The sequence below is a fragment of the Xiphias gladius genome, chromosome 12, assembly GCF_016859285.1.
Source record: "Xiphias gladius isolate SHS-SW01 ecotype Sanya breed wild chromosome 12, ASM1685928v1, whole genome shotgun sequence".
In the NCBI taxonomy this organism is placed as follows: Eukaryota; Metazoa; Chordata; class Actinopteri; order Istiophoriformes; family Xiphiidae; genus Xiphias; species Xiphias gladius.
The window spans coordinates 13415247-13443118 of NC_053411.1; the positions used below are offsets into that span (position 1 = coordinate 13415247).

Genomic DNA, 27872 nt, shown 5'->3' on the forward strand with positions numbered 1-27872 from the left:
TTTAGGTTTTACCTTACTAGGTCAGAAGTGCCTACTGTGCGCCCTGCACTCACACACACTTCTCTGCACCAGAGAAGTGTGTGTGTGTGTGAGTTCGGCCGTTAAAACAACCGAACAAAAAAAAACAAAACAAAGAAAAGAAAGAAAAAGTCAGATTCTGACCGAGGCTGTGGGGAAACCCAGGCAGCGCTGCGTCCGTCCGTTTCCAGGGCGGAGTAGCGCGCTCAACCATCGTCTCATGTCTCCGTGCCTGATCCCGGTCTGCGGCGCCGCTCATCCTCTTGTCAAAACGTGCCCCTGCCGGCGGACCAATCGGCGGCGGCTCTGCGCGGGCAGGAAATGACGTACCGGGTTCCTGCCTCGGTAAAGTGTACCGTGTCACCACAAATACTATCCACGCACCAACATCTCTCATCTGTTAGTGCAGGCAGGGGTGTATCAGCCGCCCCTTCTCCGACGTGATGTTTCGGCTGCAAAGCAAATTGTAAAAAAAAAAAAAAAAAAAAAAAAAAAAACAGACAAGAGTGCTCGAGACTTTATTTGTGAGCAAATGTGACCAGTTCCCATTTCCCGACAGTCCCCTCCTGTGGGGTTTCAACACAGATACCGTTTCTTGTGCGCTCTCCAAAACCAGAAGACCACCGACCCCCTTATGTGGCCATCTCACCGCCAACAACACACAATCAAGGATCCGCAGATGCAGTCGGTGTGTTCGGGGGTGAAGTAACAGGCTGTTGCTTTGGACAGACCAGAAGAAACTTTCCTCCCTGGCTTGTGTACGGTGAACTGTGGCCGTTGCTGTGTGGGTTTTTCATTTTTCTTTTTTTTTTTTTCTTCTTCTTCCTTTTTTTTTTTTTTGCGCGCCGCCTCTCACTTTATTTCTACGTGGGTGAGCAGTGTGTGAGTGTGTTTGTGGCACCTCCCCGCTCCTCCATAGATCCAGTTGCCCCCTTGTACCTTGCAGGCTGCACCATGCATGTCTTCTGCACCCCGCGGTTACTGTAGTTAGAGCAGGATCCAGAGGTTTCCCCCCTAGCCGACTCCCCATCGCCTCGGTTTGGGCTTCGGACCGTGCGTCATGCCGCGACACCTGAAGCACACTACGGTCCCGTTGCTGGACCGCGTGGTTCCTTTGTAACTGGATCTACTTTTTTGGAGGGAGAGGAGGGCATGCTCTCCTCGTCTCTGGAGAACACTTGCAAAGAGGATAAGAAAGTAGAAAGAGAAGGGTGAGCAGCAGCGACAGGAGGAGGTAGAGATAATCTTAGAGACTGTAACTTGTAGATGTTTGACCAGGCCACGACTATGGGCGATGGGAACCACCGCTGTGGACCCAACCCGCTGTGTCCGGACCGGATGGAGACAAAGTGCCGCGCCGAGATAGGGAGCCGGTCCCCGGTTCAGAGCTCCACCGACACCCCGGGGACATCAGCGTCCACGCCGACGTCCTCCAGCGAAGACGGACACGACAAACTTTTGGGAGTGGACCCTGACTACTGTCGGAGGATATTAGTAAGGGGTAAGTGGACGACAACGCCACCAAGCACTGGTTTATTCTGTGTGTGTAAAACTAATCCTCAGACTGGGGATCCACGGGAGTTTCCAGGAAAGGGTGGGAAATTTTAAATTCACTGTTATTTTATCCACAATTATGCCAATTAGAGAATGTCCAGCAATAACTGGACATAATCACAGGCTTCCCTCTAGACACCGTTATCCTCTGACCTCCAGTATTGACAGTCACACCGATTACAGTTATACAAGACAGATAAATGGTTTGAACTGGGACAAAATCTTAAGAACCCGAATGTGAACTTGCTTTGTGCTTCTCCCCTTAGAAAATTTCAAAACATCACTATAACATATTATGGCCTTAAAGAAGGCGCATATAGTAGCCTATATAAATGTGAAAATGTGTCCAAAACTTAGACTGGAGCTCCCAAATATATATGATTTTAAATTCTAAACAAAGTGGTCAACAATACAGCACCTCTGGCGCAGGGTGGAGTATAACGAGCCTCTGTTGTGGCAACAATAGGCTACTTCCGTGATACCTAAGTAGCACCAGACCAACCCTGTAAATGATCATTTAGAATAAAAAGTAAGATCGCAGTGTAAAGTGAAGTCACTCAGAAAAATATTGTTTGGCACAGCTTGTATCAACTGTGGCCAATAGTTTCTTGATGTGAAAATATAAACAATTGATTGGTCGAATCAATAGTCAAAACAATTCAATCAAGCCTCTCTTAAATATTAGTCCAGGGTCTACTTCTAGTATTTTTTTCCCCCTCACACATATAATGAGTATTTCTCTGTAACACATCTGTGTGGCTTTAGGTTTGAAAATCAGGAAAGTGCTCCAGAAAAAAAACAAAACAAAACGGTTTCAGGATAGTCAGGTGAAATTCACCCCTGTAGGCTGTTGTGTGGCTTTTATCAATAAAAGAGCTGATATGAAACACATCAGCTCTCCATCAGCAATCACTGTGAAAGTGGTGTGTTAGCTAGTGTGTGTTTGTGTGTTAGTTAGTGTGTGTGTGTGTGAGTGTGTGAGTGAGTGTGTGTGTGTGTATGTGTGTGTGTGCGCGCGTTAGGTTACATGTCAGTGGCTGATTGCCTTTGTGTGCTACAGTTACGTTAATGAACACCAGAGCAATATTTAATTCAATATTATACTGAGCGTCCACTCCCTCCTCCTGCAGCAGGAGTCTTTGAATGAAAGAGGCTTTTTAAAAAAAAAAAAAAAAGTAAATATAGAAAGTGCAGATAAAATCTATGGAGTCATCAAACACTCCTAGAATAAAATGAAAAACGTCTGTTGTCATTTGTTTTTTATGTAAATATTTTTATGGGATTATATGCTCTTTTAGAGCCATATTGTACGTCTAAATGGCCTGAAACGGTTGTATTTAATATACGTTTAGAGGTTAAATTATAGAAAATTAAACTGTACAGTAAATGTGTGTTTATATATGTGTTGCAGGAAAACTAATAGAGCGTCAGGTTCCAAAAACATGTAGAAAACATGTCTAGAACTGTCTAGACCCATAGGTTATTTAATATAATTGCATTCAGGACATTTGTAATTATTGTCTCAGAACGTAAACATAAAGACTGTGGTAACTTCAGTAAGGGGGAGAAAAAAAATCTAGAAAATATTATATAAGGAGTATTTTGGATTGTGCTTTCCAAGAACAAAATGTCAGCAGCTTGCCTGGTTCACTTCCATTCAGAATCCCATAAAGAAAAGAAGATAAAATGAAATCGCGAGCGGTGTCTTTGTGCTAGATCTTCGCAGGGGTGTGTAACTATATGCTGTGGACAGAATCAATATGTCGGCCTATCAGTTCTCGGTCACAGGCGAATGTTGGGGATGTTATGGTCGCTGCCTGGTTGGGGGTTTTGTTTTTTTTTTTTTTTTTTTAAATAATCTTTTCATTGACCGTTTTTAGTCGAGCAGTGTCCTGTGCCAGAAGCAGCTCATTTGCTAAGAGGAGAGTGGCGTTCATATAGTAACGACTAATTGTAAATAATAAACGACACGGGGGACGTGAGAGGAGCAGAGAACACGCGAAACACTGTGACAGGGAAATTATAGACGTGGGTGCACATTTAAAAAAAAAAATAAGAAAAATAACAGGAAAAAATCTGAAAAAAGCAAATGTAGTAATTCTAAGACCATTTTATTGTTCAGGGTTTTTTATTATTATTATAAATAAATTCCTGCTGTGATCAGTCATGTTCTCATGTGGTTGAGCCACTGTTTATGCTTATTTCTGGTCCTTCGAAACACTAAAAAAAAACCTTTTTGATTTGAGATCCGGCAGGTGCTCATACATTGTCTGCATAAGCTCGTGAAATCGTCGGTACTGAGTTGGTTCTATTGTGCCGCATCGGTCGCTGGTCAATGGTGTCCATCCGAGCAGGAAGCGGCCTTCAGAAGGACAGGGGTGTGTGTGTGTGTGTGTGTGTGTGTGTGTGTGTGAGCCGGTGTCGGTTCAGATACCGCGCAGTTCGCGCTGAGCGTGGCCACCGAAAGGGCCTGCGGTGTCAGGAGATGTCGTCGAAGCGGAGTTCTCAGCGCTCGGGTTTTCCGCGGAGAGGCCACCGGAGGGGGTCACCGAGAGGTCAGCGGGTCTGCCTCAAGCCGCCGGTTCACTACTCGCTCCGCGAAGGTCCCCGTCCGAGTTTGGGCTTCTGTTAAGCTCCGGAGCCCACGACCAAAAAAAGTGCCAAACTCTGCTACTGCATGTGCACGTCTTGGGAGAGTTTAATGGCCCCTTTCTGGTGCAGACTCTCACTTGGCCCGGCCACACGTCACGCCGTGCGTGAAGATGGAGCTCTCTCTCGGGCACGTCTCATTTGGTTAGCCCAGGCATGCGGGCTAACTTAACGCCCAGGAATATAAAGGTGCTTTAATACAGACCGGGTCGTGCAGGGAACACAACTGGCGAATTGACCGCGCTTCGTTAACTCTTTTAATTCGCCCGCAAATTTTATTTCGTCGTTTACGCATCTACTCTCCTTCCCTGAGCACCTGCTGTATTCTATATTAGCTGTAAAGTTTTATTTGCCTTTTCCACCACCACGCCTTCAAAATACGCCAAGCAGCGGATGGAGACACACACTTTAACAACGATATGTATATATATATATATATATATATATATATATATATATATAATATGTATGTATGTATATGTAGCCTTTATGGCTAAAAACAAAGAAACAAGAAAAAAACCAAACAAAAACATCAGTTTTTACTCACTGTGTTAGTAACTTTCGCAGTTAGCCGGTAGCCCACCGATAGAAAACCTATGGATGTGTGGTTTCAATCAGTATTGTTTCATATTTCATTCGGGGCTCTTCATATTTTATTGGATTGCATATTTTATGACTTTAAAACCCTGGACAAAGAGGGGGTCTTGTCTGGCCTCGCATGTGATAAAATACGAACAAAATATTCTTGGCTACTGGGCGGTCAACAGTCACAGGGATTTTATTGTGGGAAGCAAAAATCTTTAAAAAAAAAAAAAACAAAACAAAAAAAAAAAACCTCGCGATTTGTCGATTAAACCGCAATTTAGGTGTAAGTAATGCATCATGATATTTATTTTATTTTATTTTATTTATTTATTTATTTAAGTAGACAATATCCTAATGGTTTCTGGATCCAGATCTGGGTGTAATGACTGACACCTCACGTCCAGAATTTCTCACGAATATTTCAATATAATGTAAAGCTACCTTTTAATATACGTTGTTTTTGTGGCCTGAATTTTTTTTTTTTTGGTCTGTTATTTAAATTAGCTCTGATTTTGCAGACAATCTTTGAAATTAACACCAGGGGAAACCATCGAAGCAGCCAATTTGATTTTTGTCACACCAACTCAGATTAACAACAGGTAGCCTGCCACTGGAGGGGAACAACAACCGAACTAAAAATAAAATAAAAATAAAATTTGCACAACACCACTAACAAAAACGGACCCACACACGCCTAACCAGAAAAAAAAGAAGAATTAAAAGTAAAAAAAAAAAAACAAAAACAAAAAACAATTAAGGAACAAGTACCCACTTTAATGACAGTTTGATCCACACACGCGCACGCACACACAAATACACGCACACACACACTCGCTCACACGCTATGTTGCTGTTATGAATAGATAATGGCGCACAGCCCTTTTTACTAGGAAACGGTGTTGAAGCTTTCGATTTGACCTCTACATTCCCGGACTAGTTTGGAGTGAATTAAATTCGATGCAGAAAGAGAAACAGATCCGTGCCAACTACACTCACAGGAGGGGGGAGGGGACAAAAACGTATAGGGCCATTTTTTTTTTTTATTTCTGGCAGTGCAGATATTCAGTGCTCGCAGTCAGCCGGTGCCGGAGAAGGCGACACCAACCAGCAAGAATGAGCAAACGACGCCAATTTTATTATCCCCTCTTGGGGTGACGTGCCAGACAAAGTCTCTCCTACCTGCAGTGCTCTGTTTTACTGACTTGATTTTGAAATCTGAGCTTTATTTTCCCACAGAGGGGAAAGATGTCTGATACCTAACCTAGCCCGTGGCTGCGATCAACGTTACGCAGGCGGCTCAAGCGCAATTTATCTGTCTGGGTTTTGGCCACGATGCGAATCTTAACGCGAGCGATTTAGTTTTAATTTTCATTTGGCCCTGATATCGCGGAGTGGATTAAACTTAACTACAAGGCTCTGGCATCATTACGGGCCCCCACGAAGCCACCGATTTAACCACATTGGCCCGATTTGTTTGCTGTTATGTTCAACACACTTGTTAGAATTGTGTAAATAGGCGATTATATAAAAGGAAATAGTGCCGTTTAGTAACAGTCTCTTACGTTGAAAAGGGCACACGTATGTAGTCTGTTTATGCCAAAGACGTACAGTCGGGCAGCCATCAACCCACTTTCTTTTCCCCCTAAAGCCATAAATATTACATCAGTTTTGCACCGTGGAGGCCTAGATTCACTCCAGACGTATAGGACGGTGTGTTTGTGTGTTTTCTGTAGCGTAGAACTGCTGAACAAGTGGTTTCATTTAGACCTTTAGCTAAGTTTGTTCTCTTCACTTCAGGCTACACGTGTATAGTGATGGTCTGATAGCCTATAGCAACAGCCTCAGTTGAGTACTTACTTGCATTGAGCCTATGTGAGTTCACTATGCACTGACACTGAGTGTGCGTGTGTGTGTGCGTGTGCGTGTGTGTGTGCGTGTGCGTGCGTGTGGGTTTTTTTTTTTTTTTTTTGCTCCGGACAGACGCCAAAGGCACCATCCGGGAGATCGTCCTGCCGAAAGGCCTCGACCTGGACCGGCCCAAGCGCACGCGGACCTCCTTCACGGCCGAGCAGCTGTACCGGCTGGAGCTCGAGTTCCAGCGCTGCCAGTACGTCGTGGGCCGCGAGCGCACCGAGCTCGCGCGGCAGCTGAATCTCTCGGAGACGCAGGTAGGACCGTGTTAGAGCTTTTGTCCGGTTTTGTCCGATTTTCCAAAAAAAACAAGGCATATAAATAAGCTTTGAAAAACGAAACGATTATTTATAAATATTTCAAACGAATAAGAAATTCTCCCACCAAATGTAGTTTTTTAGCCTATTAGCCTAGCCACTGGTTGCTAGCCAAAGTAGGCCTAAGCGTAGCCTATTGGACATTATAGTGGTAGTTTCATATTCTACGGGCAAAAATCAAGCAGGTGTTTTCAATTAGCATATTTGAAAAAACATTTTTTTGAATGATTTGGTCACAGGTGTGTTCGGCGGCTCTAATTGACTCCTCGGCCAATCAGAGAGGAGGCAGAAGCGCGAGTTAGCTGCCCCGCCCAAAACGGTTTTCCACAGTCGGCCTCCGTTTTGAACTAGCAAAATGTGGTCTGCCCACATTCACGTTACATCGGTGCATCGTTAAACACACTTATAGTCCAATGCATCAACAGCTAGGACACCGGAGCCTCAAAATTAGATGAGTCGACGCCTTCCTGACACACTGAGCCACATTTCAACACACTGTCAGTCTCTCAAATGAAGTTTTTTTCATCCCGGGGCTACTGGATTGAATTGCGCTCAGTATCTGCACATGTGTGTGAAGGTAGGAGCTAATCAGAGCTTCATTGTTGCTTCTAATCAAAAAAAAAAAAGGACAGGAAGCAACAGTCCTTTCTATCTCTGCACGGTGTATTTGCTTGTACTTGGATTAAAAATTAAAAAAAAAAAAAAAACCCGCCTCTTTCCTTCCATTTTTTTTTTTTTTGCAACTGTGTGTTTCCACAATGAAACGGTAAAGTTCCGGATTGTTTGCCTTGCGCATCAGCCTGCTGGTGCATCCGGGCTCCTCCGTCTGAAATTTCGTGGCACTCACTCATCGACCCCGCGCGCTTCGTTCAAATCCTCCCGCAGCGCCGCGAGCCCGGCCCCCTCTGACTCACGCAAGCGTACGTATAAACTTTACGGGATATTCGCAACACTGCGTGTGTTTTGTTGAAGAAACTGCGAATTTCGGGCTCGTTAATAGCAGTGTAGAGCTAAGCAGCAATAGACAGCAGTGTGTCAGACCAACCTCTAAGTTATATTTATTTATTTATTTATTTATTTATTTATTTATTTTTACCTACGATACAAATCTCAAAGAAATAGTTTTGAGAATAGCCTCCTAACCAAACTGGCTAAAGTGCGCCGTTTTCCTCAAACAGCACTGTTACGACTCGACGACTAACGTGGCCTGTACCAATAGAAACGTACTGTAGATTTACACCACATACGTAGTTGCGTATCATTTGCATTTCAGATTGGTTTTCCAGAGGCCGTTCGTGTGCAAAGCATAAATCTTTGCGAATTCAGTTGTGGTTTTATCACGTTTTACGCAATGAAGGAGGAATCCCTGAACTTTTGGGATTGTTTTTGAAAACCTGCAGGCACCTGTTGCCAGCAGTGCTCTTACTGTAGGAGCCTCGGCCTTATGTCTCTCTCTGTGTGTACGCATTGCATATGTGCGCACTGCATCGACACGCACTCACGCGTCAGTAGACGACACATGTTGCAAAAAGCCAGCATTTTTTTTTTATTTTTTATGAAAAATAATAATAATTTTAAAAAAAGAGGCACAGATGCCAATTGGCGATGGTGACAGCTTTCTCAAACGAAACCTCAAAACTAAATCCACAAACAAAGGATAAAACATAAATAAAAGTGGCAAACACACTCACACTTTTATGCACCTTTATTTTAATTTGTACAGTATATAAACAGCGGGAGACTGGTTTCTAGGCCTTTTTGTGCAGTTCAGAGGTGTGTGAAAACACTTGTTGCAGGAAGTAAAAACACACATGCAGGAGTGTACGCATCATCACTGTGAAACCAACGGTATTATCTAACCACACAAAAAAACCTACTCAAACATAAAGGTGATCGGATGGTGTGTGTGTGTGTGTGTGTGCGCACGCGCGCGTCTCTGTGTTTGTGCGCGCGCGTGTCTGTGTGTGTGTATGTGTGTGTGTGTTTTGGGAGCACAGAGCAGCCACTGTGTCCCTCATTAGCGCTGACACTAGGGGTGTTAATGGGAGGGCCTCGGCTTCCTGCTGCTGCTGAGGAGACGCTGTGCAGCAGAGGATCGGCTGATTGAAACCGTCTGAAAACGGCCTGACCTTCAAGTGAGAACAAAATGTAAATAATAAAAGTCTCCTCACCACTGGCAATATGAAATATTAAGCCCATTGCGCTGAATTTTCTTAGTGCTGTGTTGCTACCGAAGCAGCTTTTAAGCCTGATCGAAAGGCTTTTAGTTGGCATCGGTGGCGTTTTCTCACTTATTATCGTTTTCTTACTGATTGCTCCTTTTGCATGTTTTAAGCAAATGCGACCACTCAAAGGTAATAAAAAAAAACAGAAGGAAAAGATGGAGGCTTTCAAACTTTTAGGTCCATTTTAAGCGAGGTGTTTGGAGCGTTTTCTGGTTTTCAGGTGACTTACGGTGTTTGTTGATGTTCTTGGTTCGCTACTCAAGGTTTTCACAGGTTTCACAGGAGGTCATTTGACTTTGATGGTCAACTCAAGGACCGCTAGATTTAAAAGCAGCTCTATCTGTCTGTCTGTCTGCCTATCTGTCTATCTGTCTATCCATCTGTCTATCTATCCATGTATCTATCTATCTGTCGATCTGTCGATCTGTCTGTCTATATCTGTCTGTCTGTCTGTCTATCCGTCTATCTGTCTATATCTGTCTATCTGTCTGTCTATCTATCCGTCTGTCTATCCGTCTGTCTATCTTTCTGTCTATCTATCTATCTATCTATATCTATCCATCCATCAATCTCTCTGTCTGTCTATCTGTCTGTCTATCCGTCTGTCTGTCTATCTGTCTATCCGTCTGTCTATCTTTCTGTCTATCTATCTATCTATCCGTCTGTCTATATCTGTCTGTCCCTCTGTCTATCTGTCCCTCTGTCCCCCTGTCTATCCGTCTGTCTTTCTGTCTCTCTATCTATCTATCTGTCTGTCTGTCTATCCATCTATCTGTCTGTCTGTCCGCCTGTCTATCCGTCTCTCTGTGTGTCAGTCCCCCTGTCTGTCTGTCTGTCTATCAGTCCCCCTGTCTGTCTGTCTATGCATTTACTTGTTCGAGCTTTTTCTCAGTTGTTTTCTTCATGTATGTCATTTCCATGAACACGCTCCTGTTTTCCTGTTTCGAGGGCAGCGACGTGGTTTCTGTTGTGGGCTGGAAAACTTGTCCCCTTCTGTTCGTTGGGTTTGGAGGTTTGCAATGAGACAGTGCGCTATTATCTCAAAGCAATACGAGGCCAGTAACTTGGAATAAGCTTCGAGTTAAAATCCAAGTTCGAGTTTTCGTTCTTTTGTTGATGTTTTTCGAGCATAATAGTCCTTTAAAATGGGGGGAGAGGGGGGGTCTTCTCTCCTTTAGCCTATTTCGATGAAATTCAGGTGTCACAATTAAAATGAAAACTTTAATCCTGGTGAAATGTTGAACATTTTATTTCGGTAAAAAACCATAAATCAGAGGTTTTGTTGTGTCTGCGTGTCGTTGACTTTTAATAAACTAACCGCGACATTTTCCTGTCAAATTTCGTTGCTTTGTTTTTTTTTTTTTTTTTTTTTTTTCTAAATCACTGTTCCAAGTTCTCGTTCAACACAACTCTTTCGACTAACACAGCGTGGATCCTTGAAATTTAACCCAAACTCCGATGACAGTTAGACATTTGATTTCAATTAAATTCGGGGAAAAAAGCGAACTTTCCCTTTCAGAAAAAAATCTAGAAGTTTAAAGCACAGACACATTTTTTTTCTTTTTTCTTTTTTCTTTTTTTTCAGAAACCTTATATAAACGTGACAGGCCTATTTATCTGTGACTGAAACACAAACACTAGTTACAGTAATATGGGAGGCTGGGTCGTTAAGTGTTTTTTAACAATGTTTGGGGATTTGGTCATTGACCCATGGGGTAACTCCAATTAGTTTGGTCAGGTATTCAAACGGATCACGCAATGAGGCAGCAGACGTTGGAAACACACAAAGACACACACACACACACGCGGGCGCACGCGAAAAAAAATTATGAAGATTTATGGAAACTTAAAAGAAGTAATGTTTTTTTTCTGAAATTTTCTGAAAATAAATGAAGAAATGGCTGATTAAAATGATTTTTATATGATTATTATAGATAATTAGACTCTCATGTCGCGGAAGTATCGCGCCAAGACGCACAAAGTTTGGATTAAACATAAAACATGAATTCATTTTGGCTTCCAAAATATATTTGTCCCCCAGAACCCGTAAACCCGTAAATGTCGAGTTCATATTCAACGTTAATGTTGTCGCTTTGCTCGATCACGCGAAAATATTCTAAAGTTGTTGCACCTGTGCTAATTAAACTGCCATTTTTCATCGGAGTTATGCTTCAAATCCAATTAAATTCGGAGCGAAAGGAGCCTAAGAAACGCTGGTTTTTAATAATTCAACCTCCCTCTGATATTCGAGTCCACAGATGGATAAAACACGTCTATAGAAACTTATTTTTTGGCTCTTAGTAGCTGCAGCATCGTGAGAGGAAACTCTTCGCGCCCTCAGTAATCACTCTGCTGTAACGCGTTACCGAGTAATCTGTTACCAGCTCAGAGCTCTCCCTCCATCCCGGCAGGTGGCTCTCCGCTACAGGATAACACAGCAGGAGGGGGGTGGTGTGCGCACACAAATGCATACACACACACACACACACACACACACACACGCATACAGAGACACACACACACACACACACACATACAGAAGCCCTGAACTAGAACATGAAAGCCCCCACATTTCATTTACCTCCATGAACAGTTTGCCTACGGATTTCACAGGACAGATGGATGTTCGTGGAGGCTTCAGCTCTTATTGTGAAGGTATGTTGTGGGGATTTCTGCATATGAAAGGAGGCTCATCTACTGCTGAATGGAAAATCTTGATTTCTAGAAACCTCTTATGTCTACAAATGTGGAAGTCTAGTGTAAATATCAGCTGTTTGGTGTACTTTTTCTACATAATTCTGTGTAAAGAGGAGCTTAAAACAACAAAAATACAACAAACTTTTTAAATTCTCAAACTTTTTTGGGGGGGCTTTGTAGGACTCTTTAGTTGTACCTCACTGTAATAATATAAGTATTTTGGAGGCTCTTTCTTGATATCTTTTTAGCATTCACCTCACATCAGACTAAAAATCTGCAGTATCACACTACGTCCTGCAACTTTTTTGTAAGAGAAAGACGAAAAATCTACTCAGTCTTCACCATGTCCTACAAGTTCCAAATGGTTTTGCAGTGAAGCTTTAGGAGCTTTCAGGACGACATGCCGTGCGGTCACTGTAAGCTCTTCCACAGTCTTCCTGAGTTCAGTGCAGCTGACGTATACGCTGCCATTGTATCGGCCTATTATTGTTTGCAGCCCTTCCATGGAGAAGCTATGGATTTAATGGTCTTTGCGCTGCGTTGAACTGGTTTAATCCTGCAGCAAATGGGAGTGAGCTCAGTGATGGAATCATGTTTAATCTATAATGGAGAGCTGGCTGAAAAATGCACAGCTGTTGGCAAATTTTTGCATCTGTTTTCTTTTTCTTTTTTTTTTTTCACAGTTGTTTTTGGACACAGTGTAACAGGTTTTTGATTTGACACATTTCTCCTTTTAAAGTGAATGTTTGGGTGGGATGAAATTTACGAAGGTGATTGTTCAAACATGTTTTATGAACTACAAAAAAAAAAAAAAAATCCTCCAAATAATTGAATTAAACCTGGACAGGTGTTTTGGTTTTTTGGACAAGGAAACAAGTTTTTGTGGGGTGAAAACCCTGAAAAGAGATGAATGACCGATGGAGGCAGGTTTTTATTTATTTATTTATGCATTAAATGTATGTCTATGATATACTGTAGTCACCTACTGGTAAACAGTTGAGTAACTATTAAATGTGCACCTCTTTGCAAGAAGAAAAAAAAAAAGGGGGGGGGGGGTTAGATATGTAAATGCGAGTGCAGCAATAATTTAAATTTTTGGGACATTTATTGTGAAACAGGCATTATGTTGTGGAGAATTTGTTTGGAAATTCGTTTTTAAATCTATTTGTGACTCTTAATAAGTGGAAAAAATTAGAATGAATGAAATATGAACTGTAGCTTTTTCTCTGACTTGTGATCATGCAAAACATTGTGTGTATAGTTAATGCTACGCACACACACAGGACTTCACAGGGTGCATCTGCCTGCATGTAGGTGTGTGTGTGCGCGATTGTGCCTGTGGTTGTTCAGAAGTGTTCCTGGTCTCACTGACTTCCCGCCTTACTTGCATAATCGCAGCCTTATTATCCAGACCATGATGGAGTACAGACTTAGTGCATGTGTGCACTCACACAGAGGTGAGACCCTGCAGTGGAGAGCTTTAAAACATTCGACAGGCTCTCACACTTTCCTCGTTTTGATCCTAGCGAGTACCTGCACCACCCTGATTTTGGTTTCTGTTTTTGTTCACCGGACTGTCACGTCAGAGTGTAGAAAAACTGTTCACGGGACGGTGAGGAAAAGTTCAGCAGCCAGACTTAAGCTGAGATCCACAATTTGTCTTTGAAGGTGTTGCTCTTACCTGTAGCCACATATTGAACCAATCAACCTTACAGGTGTATGTGTGCAACATGAGCTCAGGTTCAGATCCATGCATTTGTGTTAGTTTTAGCCTGAAATCAACTTTTTGATTGTCACAAAGTGGTATACTAAAATGGTATCTTCTGGAAAGAGTAGATATAGATCTTTTTTAAAAATGTTTTTTATTTTTTAGAAATGTCATTGTTCGCTAAGGTTTTTACACTGTTGCTTTGATTATATTGGCTGACAGTCAGAGTGTGCAGTGGCCAGAAGGGACAATTTTGACAACATGCAAAGACAAAAAAAAAAAAAAGTTTTACAATGAAAACACTTAGACGATCTCAGAAAGCGTACAGCCACTTGCTGATGTAGCGAAACACATTTTCGGTTAATGTACTCACATACTTGATATGATTTAAGACCACCGTCCACCTTAATGTGAAACAGCCAACCTCCAACAGGTCTTCAAGTCACCCAAGATCAGTGTCACACTTCCTCTCATGTTCTGCCTGCTGTCTTTTCTGTTAGTCGGGTGATTTCTTGGTAGCCAACAGCCCCAGGCAGACACTTTCAGACGGTGCTTCTTGTTGCTGTCTTGTATTTTTTTTTTTGCTTGTGGCTTTCTGTATACCAGGGAGGTTGGAGGTCAGGTGTTACCCTGCCAACACCTTTAGTGTGTTTTTTATTTATCTAGGATCTTTTTAAACATGTTGTGTAAAGCATCTTTGAGTGTCTTGAAAAGTGCTCCACGAATAAAATACATTTCAGGGTGAAGAACCCAGACAGGCTATTTTAAAAATTAGGTGAACCTAGGAATCTAAATTCCCATCTGCTTGCATAACTGGTTTTGAAATACATCTATGAATATTTGTATAATATTATTATTATACTAATAATAGGATAAAAAGGCTTGGTTTGTTAACACATACTGTAGGGAAAATCCCCAAAATACATCTCTGATTCCCTCTGCAGACTGAGGAGACAAGATGACAAGTTGTGTTTATGTGTGGGTCTACGTACAGTGAATGTCCTCGTTGTGTGTATTGTTCTCCATGATGGCCCAGACAGACGGTGTCTGGCCACTTGTCTGGGGCGTAGAGGACCCGGTCATGACGTATAGCTGTGCAGATGTAGCAGAGAGGTGGCTGCACAGTACGGGGATTGTCCAAACACTCTGAATAGAGAAAGAGATAGGAAGGGAGACAGACAGACAGACACACACATTGGTGCTTTGTGCTGTCAGTTAAAATGTTGGGGCTCCGTGCTGTAAAGAAACAAACTCTTTCCTCTTTACTCTGTGGTGACCTAAAGCGAGAGCATCATCTTCAGAAGAGGAACTTTTGTCCGCCTCGATCATGGTCAGGAGGAAACTTGTGAGGCTCTGATTATCTAATCAGTTGATTAGATAATCAAAAGAACATAATAGCAATTAAGTCTTAGTTGCCTCTGTTCTTAATGACTCTCAGATTGAATTGACTTGTTTCATCAACTTCTGGCAGAGTGAAGTGTGCGTGTGTGCGTGCGTGTGTGTGTGCGTGCGTGTGTGTGCGTGCGTGTGTGTGTGTGTGCGTGTGTGTGTGTGCGTGTGTGTGTGTGTGTGAGTGAGAAGGTGGTGGATTGTGTAATTTTCCAGACATATGGAGGCGCATGTGATCCTTCACCTGATGTGACGACAGGGAAATCAGCAAAATTCGATCCCTCTCACACGCACAAAAACACACGAAATCACACGCAGTCACAGACCCTGAGTGGCTCAGGTCTGGCCCCAAGATGCCAGGACAGTCAGTGTGGTCAAAGCTTGTCCATGCTACCATTTTGTGTCATTTGCCAGGCAAATGTGTAATGCAGTTAAACTGGCGGATTACCTACGTGGCAGTTTACAAACACCTGCCACTGGAAAGGGAATGCTGAATCCCCACCATGTGTTCACAAAGCAGCACCTGCCGAGAAACGATGACATATTTATGAGGAAAATTATCAATTTTATTTATATAGCCCACAATCCGGTGGTGGAAGAAGCACTCAAATCCTTGAGTAAGTCATTGTAAAAATATTAAATAAATAACAAGTACATGAGTATTGTTATAAAGTTATGTAGAATGGTGGTTTTATATAATATCAGTATGTCAACGACTTCTTTGACATGGTTCCCATTAGTTTGGAGCCAACTCCGAGTGAACGTTCAGTAAACGTTAAATAAGTTGGACCTAGCAGTCTCCATCAGGTTTGGCGAGTTCATAGGTAGTCTGTCCCTCCCACCGCCGCAGTAAATAATGGATTAATCCTGGAAAGGTTGTTGATGTAGTTGTTATGAAAGTAACACAGCTGATTGTCCCACCAATGAGAATTTGGTCGGACGAGAGCACATCGACCAACCAGTCCACCAGTCGACTGGGAGACTGCATACCTAATAATCAGATTGTTGCTAGTGATATGTTTAATTCTTCAAAATGTTTCCTGGTTTTAAGACTTCTGTGTCTTGCTTTTGCCAGCTATGACAACAAAATCAATATGATTCCTAAAAGATGAAAAGTCTTTATTGGTTTAGAGTTGTGGGCATCATGAGCCTCTTTGGTAAGGACCCACACACTAGACATTTTTTTTTGCCGAAGGGGATTTGAGTAACTGCGGGGTGACATGCAAGAAAAGTCATGGACCACCTTCAAACCCCTGCTGATTTTTTTCTTTTTTTTTTTTTTTTTTTTTAGCGAATGAGGGCAGTTCATGGCTAGCATTACAGTATGTGAAGGGAGGAGGTAAAGGCTGTTATCTAAACCCTGGAGGGGTTCACCCGGGTGTGGGGAGAGAGGGCTGTGAATGGATGGAGGACAAGAGAGGGAGGGGCTAGAAAGAGGTGGGCCTCATAACCCAAGTGCTTTTGTGCTAAGGAGGATTAGGCAGCCATATCTACCAGCAATTCTATAAGATGGGGTTAACCCCTGGCTGAACCTGGCTGGACATGTGCTGCAGGGATGGAGGACCAGATTGGGTTTATTCAGGCAGGGTTAGGTTAAGGCAGTTGGGGGGGGGGGGGTTTAGGGGTCAGGTGAAATGTGATGGTGGTGATGATGAAGATTTTGGCACAGGTTTGTGGTGTGTACTTTTTAAGAGAATGCAAGGCAGGGGGAAGGCGTGAAGTTAGGTTGAAGGGGAGAGAAGGGGAGGGTGAGGCCCAGTTTGGTGATGCACAGAGTTCAGCAGGAGCAGCAGCAGGAGGAGGAGCAGCCGTCGTATGGAGGTGCTGTAGGGACGGCTGGTATCAGTGCACTGTAGAGCAGAGCCGGGCCGATGTCCTTCACAGGCAGTTTGCATCAGAGTGAGGAGGAGTGTATCTGTGATGGTTTTTGATGTACAGTTTTTTTTTTTTTAATCCTAAAGCTGATGTCAACATGGATTTGATGACCACTCTAAGATGTCCCATAATGATAATACAACACTATATTGTGCATAAATAATATTTTTATCTATACAAAATATATGCCTTGGTTTTTTTTTTTCTTATCCATGAAGATGTTTATTGTCTAAATCTGGTTTGTTTAGTTTAGCGATCATTTAGCCCAGATGTAAGTAAGTAGAGTTTTATGTATATACAGGTGCGTAGATTTTATATTACTGAGGTAATTAGTCCAAATTCCCCCTGTGAAACCCCACCACTTTTACAAATTTTGACAAGACACCAGAAAAGGTCTTTATATTTTTTTCACATTTTCTGTATTCATACCCCCTGCGTGACTAAATGCTGCTTCAAAACAAACTCCACAATGCCAGAAGTATAATTCGGGTGGAGAAATACTACTGGTACTACCTAATGGTAGTTACGTCCCTTTGTATGTAGCAGTTTTAAAACAAAATGTTAAAAATGTTACACAAATGTGAAAAAAGCACGACAGTAAAAAAAAACCCAAAACAAAACAAAACAAAGAAAACCCAGCAAGATAGAGTTAACTAGGCAGGAATGACACTGACAGAATATAAGTGAGTCCAGAGAAGTTTTCTAAAAAAAAGTTAATTGAATTGGATGATCTGGTAGTGAGAGGTGAACTATTCTGAGGCTGAGTGGCACAGACTGAAAATGCATAGTCTCTGGTTCGCTGACCTGCGAGACATTAAGCTATTACATTAAATGGTTAAATAACCCAGGAAATGTTAGAATTCAGTCCATTTTGCAAGTTTGCTTTGTGAGAACTCTACATTTTGTAGTTGCTACATGTCTTCATAATTCCTTGATTAGTGCTTTAAGTCACTTAAATACATGTTTTTTTTAACAAGCTGAATGAGATCTTTTCAGTGTTTGCTCTTACCAATGCTAAACATATGTTAAATAACCAGTTGATTTATCTTTTTTGTCTAACACTATTTTTATAGAGTCATTGGTCCATTCAAGCGCCTTACTAAAATGTAATTATAAAAGGCAATCATTCTAATTGTAGGTAATTGCTACTGGTATCTTATAACCTGGAGCAGTTTTGACAAAAGACTGATATGTTGATTCATCACACGCAGTCGAGTAAGTCGTGACTTCACCTTGTTTCCTCTTGGTTTCTTTAATAATGGCAGCCACTGGTCCGTCACATACAGTGCAGCTGAGTACACTTCGGTTACCATTGGTCCCTTACATGACACATAGCGGAGTATCCACTGGTCCGCTACATCCAGTTTAATGGTCACTGGTCTGCCTGGTACAATATCCATGGAAAAGAGTTTTCATTGTGTGCTGCGGCTCATCACATGCCTGGGATCAGGGGGTCTGAACAGGGTCACGGTGGGATCACTGAGCCGCTGGAGGGGTCATGGAAAGTGTGAAAGACAGTCACCAAGTGTCCTTCTTAAAGACTTTACTGTCACAATCCCGCATTTCACTTTGCATTATCTGCATTATACAGCCAGACAGGAGTGTGTGTTTTATCTCCTGGATGTTTATGTTAATGCTTTTCATTGTTGTAGCTTAGGTCAGTTCAGCTCTATTGCATCACAGTAAAGCAGGGAAATAAAGTGATTAAAAACAGAGTGATAAAGATACAATTTGGGCAAACAATTTCGAACAAAAGAGACAGAATTATGAAAACATCTAAACAAACAAATAACTTCTTTGTTCCAATTTTCTCCCGTTTCTCATCTTTAACTTGACTGAGTGTCATGTTGGGACACTACAGAGCTTAGCTGATTTATTGATCACGCAGTTGATCTGTACACCGGGTCTTGATCTGGCTTAACCTCTCTACCTCTAGCCCAGTTTCCCCGCCGCTCCGTTTGCAGCTGTCTGGATTCACGGCGCAGGTCTCTGATTGGCTGACCTCGGCCGGACTGGCCTGTGTATTCATGCATGCCAGCCTCATCATCTCTCCCTGACCTTGAATTTACCCCACCCTGCCCACATGTACCCTCCATCCTTTCGTTTTTATCCCCTGCCTTGTGTTTTCTCTGGTGCATCTATGTCCCACCTCCGTCTGATTTTATAGCTGCTCCTTTCAGTCCCCTCTGCTGCTTCTTCAGAGCGTCTTTACTCCTTAATGTGACGTATTTCCTGTTGAAACAGGACAGTGGGGTGGGATATAACACAGGGAGAGATCTTGAAAATGTAAACCAATAAGATAAAAGTTCATTTTATTTGATAAGTGGTTGTGGAAGTGGGAAGTTTTTCAAATATTAATAATTTTCCTTATTTCTTCTTGTTAATCTACGCATATTTCAACAACATTTTCTTTTACCCTTAATGCTTTTCTACACTCCTAAAATTATGGTGACACATCAAGAATAGTTATTAAAATGTGTATGTATGAATGTTTTTTTTTTTTTTCAATCTAGCATGAGAAGTAAACTCTGAGATGTTAAATATTGCAAAGTTTGTTTTCCTTTTTTATTTCACAGTGACGGACTGTCATACAGATCCTGAGTCAGAAAAAATAATAAAAAGGCGGAAAAAGAGAGAGAGGGGCAGAAAACACTCAACCTTTTCCCGTTCCTTTGTCACTTTACAAATCTTTTGTTTAACTTTTAACAATTGTCCATACATAAAAAAATCACAGTCTATATTTAAGTAACCGTTTACATGTAGGATTTGACGAAATCATCGGCTGTCTGAAATTATAAGTCTGGTGATAATTCTGTATTTTTCTTATCGTCAAGAAAACCCCATGAAGAGACCAAAACCAGCAATGAATTCATCCTATTAGAAAGTATTGTCCATGTATCCATAGCCTCGATATATCTTATTCTTCGGTGCCAACAAATTCACTCTTTACTCCTGTTTGAGTTATGTTTGTCAACTACAGTGGCCGGCTTTTTTAGTAAGTTACTATTCCTTTTTCAAACATGAAACTATATATTTGTGATCCGTTTTTGAATATTTACATCTTCAGTAGGAACCGATGGGGTTGTGCATTTTGCTCACCAATTTCCACATCCCTCCATCCACCAGTCTCGGTTTTGTCCTCCTCACCTCAGTCCCAACCTCCTCATGTCCTCACCCCAGCAGGCCAAGAGTGCAGCAGGGCGGGGTGCAGAGGGCGAGGCCGGGGCAAATGCAGGTCACGCCAGATCTAGATCTCGCTTGGTAATCTCTGCCCCAGCTCTGAACTCTGGATCCCATTGAAAAGGATTTACATCCAATAGTGTAGATGTACCAAAGGCAGCTTTGCTTTCTTCTCTTCACAACATTTTACCCCTCTAATAAAATCCCTGTAAAACACCAGTGACCAGCAACATCCACCCCCCCCCCCCCCCCCCCCCAGCAATCGATAGGAGGATTGTGATGTGAACAGAAGCCTGAGCCACACCCACACTATGGGGATAAAGCACATGGACTAGTTGGGAAAGCCTTTTATAGGATGTGGGTGTTTGGAAAGCGGTTGATGCACGGGTAAAATACAGAGAAAGATCTCAGAGAGGCCGTGTGTGAGCTAACGAGGGAGAAATATATACCGGGAGGAAGGAGAAGCAGCTTCACAGATCAGTTCTGCTGCCTGTCCCACCCTCCGTCTCCCCTCTTATCTCCACCTCCCCTGTTATCTCATCTCCCTTTTTATCTCCATCTCCACTCTCCCTCCCTCTGTGCCTCTTTTGGGTCTTTGCGTAAGACTTTCTGGCGTGAGTATTCCTCTCTGAGCTGCGGGATCCTCTCCGATCCCATTATTTGTGTCGTGGTCAGTAGCTGAAACTATGATCACACTTGCCCTAGCTGCCTGTTTAGGCTGCCTTTACAGTGCGGTGATACTGTAGTTAACACCAGTCGACCTGAATACTGCCCCACAATCACCAGCTGCGTTTGGCCTCTAATCTGTGCCACCCAGTTAGGGAAAGTACTTGTCACCCTGGCACAGGTGTTTTAGGGTGCTGTTTCTTGAATTCAAGTGAAATTCAGATGAAATTGCAGCGACAGGTTAACGCTTTTCAGTGAATATTAGTTGCTAGTGTCTGCACTACACACTGTTGCCCAAAACTGACTGACTGGGAAAGTCCAGAAAAGTAACAAGCAGTTTCAAAGTAGTGAGTGGTGGTGTGGCAGTGCGCAAGGAGAGAGTTGGACCATGCAGGAAATAATCAGATAACTTCTGAAGTACTTGACCCAAGATAAGCTGGAAACACATTTTGCTGCATGCTAGAGTTATTAAAAGTATTTGGTTCTGAAAATGTTTTCCCTAGAAGTCTTTGTTTAGTTGAAGAGAGGGCTGAGACGAAGCTGGATGAGTTTGAGTCCTTGAAGTTGAGTTGAGACAAAATGGAAGTTAAGATGCTATTTGGAGTCTGTCACTTCTACCTTTTTGTGAAACCGAAACCTTAAAATCTTTCTGACATCAACCCAAAACATCTACACAGCGACGAGGCTCCTGACACCTAAAGGAGTACTGGATCTTACTGATAAACGGGGGGTCATGTGAGAGGTCCGCTCACAGCAAATGTCTGTGCGTATGTGCGTGACTGTCGCGTGTTCAGTTCACATGTGACCTCTCTGTGAATGTGTGTGTGTGTCTGTGGCCGTGTGCTCCCATAGTTCTGCTGTGTTTGCATTGTACCTTCATCCAGTCTTTATACATGGTTCATTTTTGTGTGTGTATTTACATGCGGTCGTCTTGCTGTTGTGCAACCCAAGAGTCATTATGAAACTTTTTAATTAAGTTAAGCTACATACCCTTTACAGGCTTATGCATTTCTGCTGTTACAGGAGTTTCCCTTTTAAGTTGTTGGCTTGCCAATCCCCATTTATCAGGGATTAGATTACTGGATTTCTACGAAAAATCACGATGAGGCTGGAAAGTCTGTCGTATGTGTAAACAACTTTCAGTGCACTGTTGCTTCAACTTACACGGTGTGGACGTGAGGAAGAGCGGAAAAAACAGAGAGATAAACCTGATGATCATGTGGTGTAACATGCTCACCTCTTCACCTGACTTCTCCTGAAAGAAACATGTACTTTGTGCTTTACGACATTATTATTATTTTTTTGTTTTGTTTGTTTTATTAGATAAGATTAAAAAAAACGCAAACTCTGGGCTTGACATATGGGGTTGGAACTCTTTTAAAGGAAAGAAAAAGTTGGATCGATGTCTTTCAAGCAACTTTTACTGTTTCACACACTTTCACCAACTCCAAACTTCAAAACAACAAGTTTCTCATTCTCTATCTGAGATGTGATTGAAAAAGCACAATAATCAGAAGCTGGGAAGACAATGTTAGATAAATGTAAGGAATGACCACAGAGCAACATTATTGGGACTGTTTTAAGTTTGCAGTAAAATATTTAAACTGAAACAAAAAAGAAAATGAATGAGCAGTTACTTTTATAGGATATTATTCCTTTAAATTTGATCATTATTTTTCACCATTTTCTGACATGTTTTGTCCAAACGATTAATTGAGAAAATAATTGGAAGATTAATCAATCAGAAAACGAATCCTTAGTTAGAGTCTTATTAAAAAAATGTAAATCTATTCAATCTATTCATCATATCTTCCCCTTTAAATCCTCCAAAATATTTACAATCCTAAAAGAAAAAATGAAAACTGTACCTGGTGACTTTGCCACAAATGGGGCTTCACGTGGCGTCTTCTGCATCTGCACCGTTGAGCTAACCTTGTACTCTCATCCGAAGAGGCGCCACAGGTTGAGGAACATGCAAAAGTATCATAATGTGGCAACGAACTGCTGTAGATTGTTGGGGTAAAAGAATTATACACCGGACAGATTTCCTTTGACCTCACAAAACCAGCAGAGAAGCAGGAGTCCAACGTGCCTTGATAAGGTGTGTATATAAGTGTTTCCTAACCATTGGTACTTGTACCACATGGGGTACTTCTTCAGTAGTCTAGGGGTAGGTGGGGAATTTTTTTTTTTTTTTTTAAATGTTTTTTTTAAATTTTATCAAAAAATCTGAAATGTGAATCAGAACAAGATGACAAGAAGAATTTTGAGCTAGTACTCCGACGCTCTGCATGCCACACTGTGAGCTACGAAGAGTCTGTAGTGAAAAACTGTAACTCGGTCAGGCTCGCATACATTTTTCATGTGTGCGATCCCGATCAGAGGTGGCTCTCCGTGCAGCGATCTCCTGTGACCCCACCGTGCCCTCCAATCAACGTCCCACCCAGCCCCAACTTTTCCACACGCTATACATTAAAGCTACACCGAGCCCCATCAATTAAACATGGTGGACAAGGACAGGCAGAGTTCACCGAGCTTTTTATCAATCTGCTGCGGGGTGGCGTGATGACTGGTGTGGTGATCTCTAAAGTTTGCTGCCGTGAGAGAGGACGATGGTGCAGATGTTGATGGTGATACTGAGTTTATCTTTTAATGTTACATTTTCACTTTCTTTTTCCTCTGCGGCCAGAAAATACATTGCATGCCTTAACATTCTTTGACTAAGAATATATTTAGACTTTTGCAGACCTTCCTAGGTGTTCTTCTGTGTTTCCCTTTGTGTACCTGAACCAATATTCCCACTCTGGTGTATAGCTTTAATATCACTGCCCTCTCCCATATGTGCATGTCTTTCCTGTTAGAGCTTTGAAGTGTGAGAGAAGAGAGTGCATGGGACCAACCATGATCAAATGTGCAGAGAAAAACAACAGACTTGATCCAATGGCTGGTGCCAGGGGATTCCAGCATCTCTGCTTGTTCTGCACGGATTTATGCGTGTATGACTGGTTTATGGCTAGGGTATTGCGTGCTCTCACCGCTCGCAACCGTGAGCGCGCAGAACATGCTACATGGTAGATATGCATCAAGCAGAGGTCATAAAGAAGGCAGTCACACGTGTGTTCAGCCTGTGGAAACCGTCGGCTTTTGGGCATGTAAAGGGGATGTAGGAAATTGTCAGGATATGAATTGCAGATTGCGAGTTAGGCTTATGTAAATGCATGTTTAAACAATGATCTGCGTTGTAAAGAAGAGAAAAGTGTGGATAGCTCATGAGTTATGACATTTTTAGCAGAAGAAACTTTGTGGTACTTTCTAAGCACAAAACGACTTCAAAATTTACAAAACTGGCTAAACATCCTAAGATTTTTGTTGCTTTTATTACATGAAATATATATAAAACTGTGATTTCTTCTCTTTTGGACTTTCTAGCCCTTTTTATTTCTGATTGTACTGATTCCACCGCTGACAAAGTGTGTGTTTGGAGCAAAAATAATAATAATGTGAATCCTTCTTCCTGGTTGTGTTGTTGCAGGTCAAGGTGTGGTTCCAAAACCGCCGGACCAAACAGAAGAAGGACACCACCAAAGATTCAGACAAACGCTCTTCTTCCACGTCTGAGTCTTTGGCCACCTGCAACATCCTGCGCCTCTTGGAGCAAGGCCGCCTCCTGGCGGGCCCCGCCCCACCTCCCAACTCCATCTTAGGGCCTCCGCCTCACCCAGCAAATGGCTCCCTGCTGAGCAGCCCGGGCGGAGGCTCCTCCACTTCTCCTGGAATCAGCAGCAGCACTCCTCCCAGCTCCCTACCAGGAGGGACTTTTGGGATGTCGCTGCCATCGCTGGGCGGCACCCCACCCTCACCACGGCTGGGCGTCCCGCCGCCGCACTCCCTCTGCTTCTCCATGCCGCTGTTGGGGGGCGCTCATCATGAACTGACATCCACCTATGGCTGTGGCTCCTCAGCTTTTGAGCCATACATGCGGCTGGACAGGAAAGAGGCAGATTTGGGTGGAAAGAAGACCGTTTCTTAAGTAATGTGTCCTTCTTTGAGGACGCCTGGGGACTGGGGCTTGTCTTTGTAAGAGCTTTTCTCCCCAGTCTCTCACCCCGCTGCCTGTTTGACACTCAAGCGGCTGCAGACAGGAGGAAGAAATCACCCTGGATCATGAGAAATGTGAAAAAGGAAGAGACCAGGTTGCTTTCCTTGCGGCACCATTTTGTGCCATAGCACCGTTCGGCACACTGACACAAAATGGTGAAACGGATGTGATGTGACGGAGACTCTCCCACATAAAAAAATAGAAAAAAAAAACTTGTGAATTTTTGCAAAAATGCCGTGTGTGTATGTTGTGTGAACCCTGACAGACAGATGTTTTTATCACCACTCTCTTCGCGGTGGTTTTAAGTGACTCTTCATTTTTTTTGTCCAGTGAGTTTGTACGTGTGGTTTTTTCTCTCTATAAAGGCCTTCATTTAATGTTCAGGAAAAAAAAAAAATACTTGACATGGATAGTTTAGACTGAATCAGTGTCTGAATGAGAAGAGTGGTATTTCAAAGAAAGCAGTTTGTACACATTCCTATTCAAGTGGCCATGTTTGATTTTAGTTGATGTGCTATCACAATATGGAAGAAACACTGAAAAAAAAGAATTGTAGCATTTTAATATCAGTCTGTTTGTTGTCCAGCATTAGTCTTTGTAAATTCTTTATTTGGTTGTGTTTGTTTATGAAATAATATGTGGTAGGATCTGGACAAATGGTGCAAAATCACATATCTAGATCCAATAGTTTAATATAAAATAACATGATGAGAAAGAAGAATAGTTGTTTGAGAAAGCTGGTTAGACTCTGCCAAAGCATTTATGGATTAACCTTCGGAGGTGCAACATTTGTGTCCTCCAATCGGTCAAGGAAGTCAAGATCAGGCTGAGAAAAATTACCTTTGAGCCCAGATTAATGTTCGATTCACAGACGTAACAGTTTCTCTTTGAGTAATCGGCTGAAAGACGTTCTCGTTTAGTAAATCTGACTCAGAGAAAGAGTTTTCAGACACGTAAGTTAAGAATCCGGACAATGTTTTATTTACAGGACCAAATTTGTGTAAAATTGCTGTAAATGAAAGAGTTGTGGTTGGGACTAGAGCTGCAACGGTTAATCGATTAGTCGATTTGTCAGATGAAAGAAAAGTATTTTGATAATCTGTTAATCGTTTCAGTCATATTTTAAGCAAAAATACCAAACGTGCTGAAATGCTGTTTTTCTTTGTCATATATGACAGTAGATTGATCGTCTTGTCTTATTTTTTTAGGTGGTCGTCATGGTTTGCAACACATCACAACAACAGCTATCGAACAGATTTTGTTCAGGTCATATCCATAATTACATAAATCTCAGTGTCTTTTACACAGGAAACTTTTACGGTATGCACATGCTTAGAATGCAAAAAGCTGCAGCATCACGTGAAACTTTGAGTTACAAGCTTTTTAGTGGTTGTTTATTTTTCTTTAAATGGATATTTTGTGTTTGCTCCATGTTTCTTGTTTTGATTTTTAAGATCACATTTGGCTCGCCCTGCTGTTAGTCTTTACCTTGGCCCACCTGTAACAGAAAGACTCCTCTGCTTGCCCCTCATTTAAAGCACTTTATCTTTGCAGTTTTTTATACATCCTCCGGTATCCTTTTTTCTTTTCTCTTTTTTTTTTTTCTGCTTTTTTAAGCCATTTCATTAACTGCTGATCCACACTGAAATCTGGTCAAACCTCCACAATTTAGAACATCGTCGGTAGTAACAGAGTAGGTATATTCAGAAAAAAAAACCTCAGTTATTTTCAAATAAACTGCAGTTCTCTTTCAGTTACATCTTTAACTGATTGATTTGAACCTAAATTGACCTCAGGAACCCATTCAGAAAACATGTTAATGCAGGACAGGCTGAAGGAAAAAAGAGGAAGGATCAGCTGCAGTATTTTTCTATCCCCTATATGATGCCATATGTCCAGGTTTCCTCGTTGTCCAAAGAAAATCAAAACTCATCTGCAAGAACCGGCAGTTCCTAACAGTTTGCCCTCAATTTGTCCGTGTCAGATGAGTTATCGCCCCCTTTTCATAACTTCTGTCTGTCGTCTCATTTTCCCATGTATCTATTCATTTCTAGGTTTAGTCTCGTTGTGAGGTTTAATATGTTTTTCCCGAACCCTTTCTGTTACGTTCGCTGAAGGTGACACGACATCATCTTTAAAAAAAATGAATAAATAAATAAATAAATGGACACTCCCCTCCCGTGACATCAATTTAAAAAGGTGCTTACAAGCAAAGGCCAGGCTACATCTAAAACAGCCGAGCGTGCTTCAGCTGCAGATACGTCTCTCGCGGAGTGCATAGAAAGGCTCTGACTTCAGCCTATGAAAACTCCCCGTCTGTTGGCTCACCGGGGCCTTTTCACGCCCGTGTAGCGCCGGCTGTCAGCTGGTGATTTGTTGTTGTTGTTGGTTTCAGACCCCAGCAATGCTGCAAAAAACCCCTGTTATCTACTCATGGCTCTTTGCAGCGGTGCACCTGGGCTGTTGTCGAACACTGTATTATTTTCTATAAGCACCATCCATAATTCACACGCTGCGACATCAAATATTGAGCAGAGAGATGGAGCTGAGAGGTCAGGAGGCTTGCTTCTCATGTAAGGCCGATGTACCCTTTCACAGACCCTCTTTTTTTTTTTTTTTTTTCCCTTTACTCACAACAGGGTCGTTTCATTCCTTGCTAAATTGCTTTCCTGCTGTGTTGTAAGCAAAACACAGTCTCTTCTCCCCCCTTTTTTTTTTTTTTGCTGGAATATTTCAATTTTTTGTTACAGTTTTAGTGTTGATTTCAAGTCCACACTTGCTGCACAAGCTAGTGGATTAATGAGCACTTAATGAACAAAAACAGCTCAGCATTAATCTCATTTGCAGTCATTTCTCAGTCAGTGTGACATGAGAGGAGGATCAGATATTAAAGAGACAGTTTTTTGTGGCTCAGTGTTTAAAAAAAAAAAAAAAAAAAAAAACCCAAAACTTCTCACTTCTCTTATTTCCCTCAAAATTCAGCACTGACTCCATATTCT

At 42.1% G+C, this 27872-nt stretch overlaps 1 protein-coding gene across 2 annotated transcripts; it reads left to right on the forward strand.

Annotated features, from left to right (window-relative positions):
• The first annotated feature begins 518 nt into the window (after positions 1–518).
• Positions 519–27811, forward strand: vax2 (ventral anterior homeobox 2). Of its 2 annotated transcripts, XM_040140327.1 has the most exons (4): positions 519–776; positions 1297–1519; positions 6787–6974; positions 24307–27811. In XM_040140327.1, the coding sequence occupies exons 2-4, from the start codon at positions 1306–1308 to the stop codon at positions 24802–24804; spliced, it is 900 nt and encodes a 299-aa protein (XP_039996261.1). In that variant the 5' UTR covers positions 519–776; positions 1297–1305; the 3' UTR covers positions 24805–27811. The 2 variants fall into 2 exon arrangements, with proteins under 2 accessions (XP_039996261.1, XP_039996260.1); XM_040140326.1 differs by lacking the exon at positions 519–776 and having other exon boundaries at positions 874–1519.
• Positions 27812–27872: the final 61 nt, after the last annotated feature.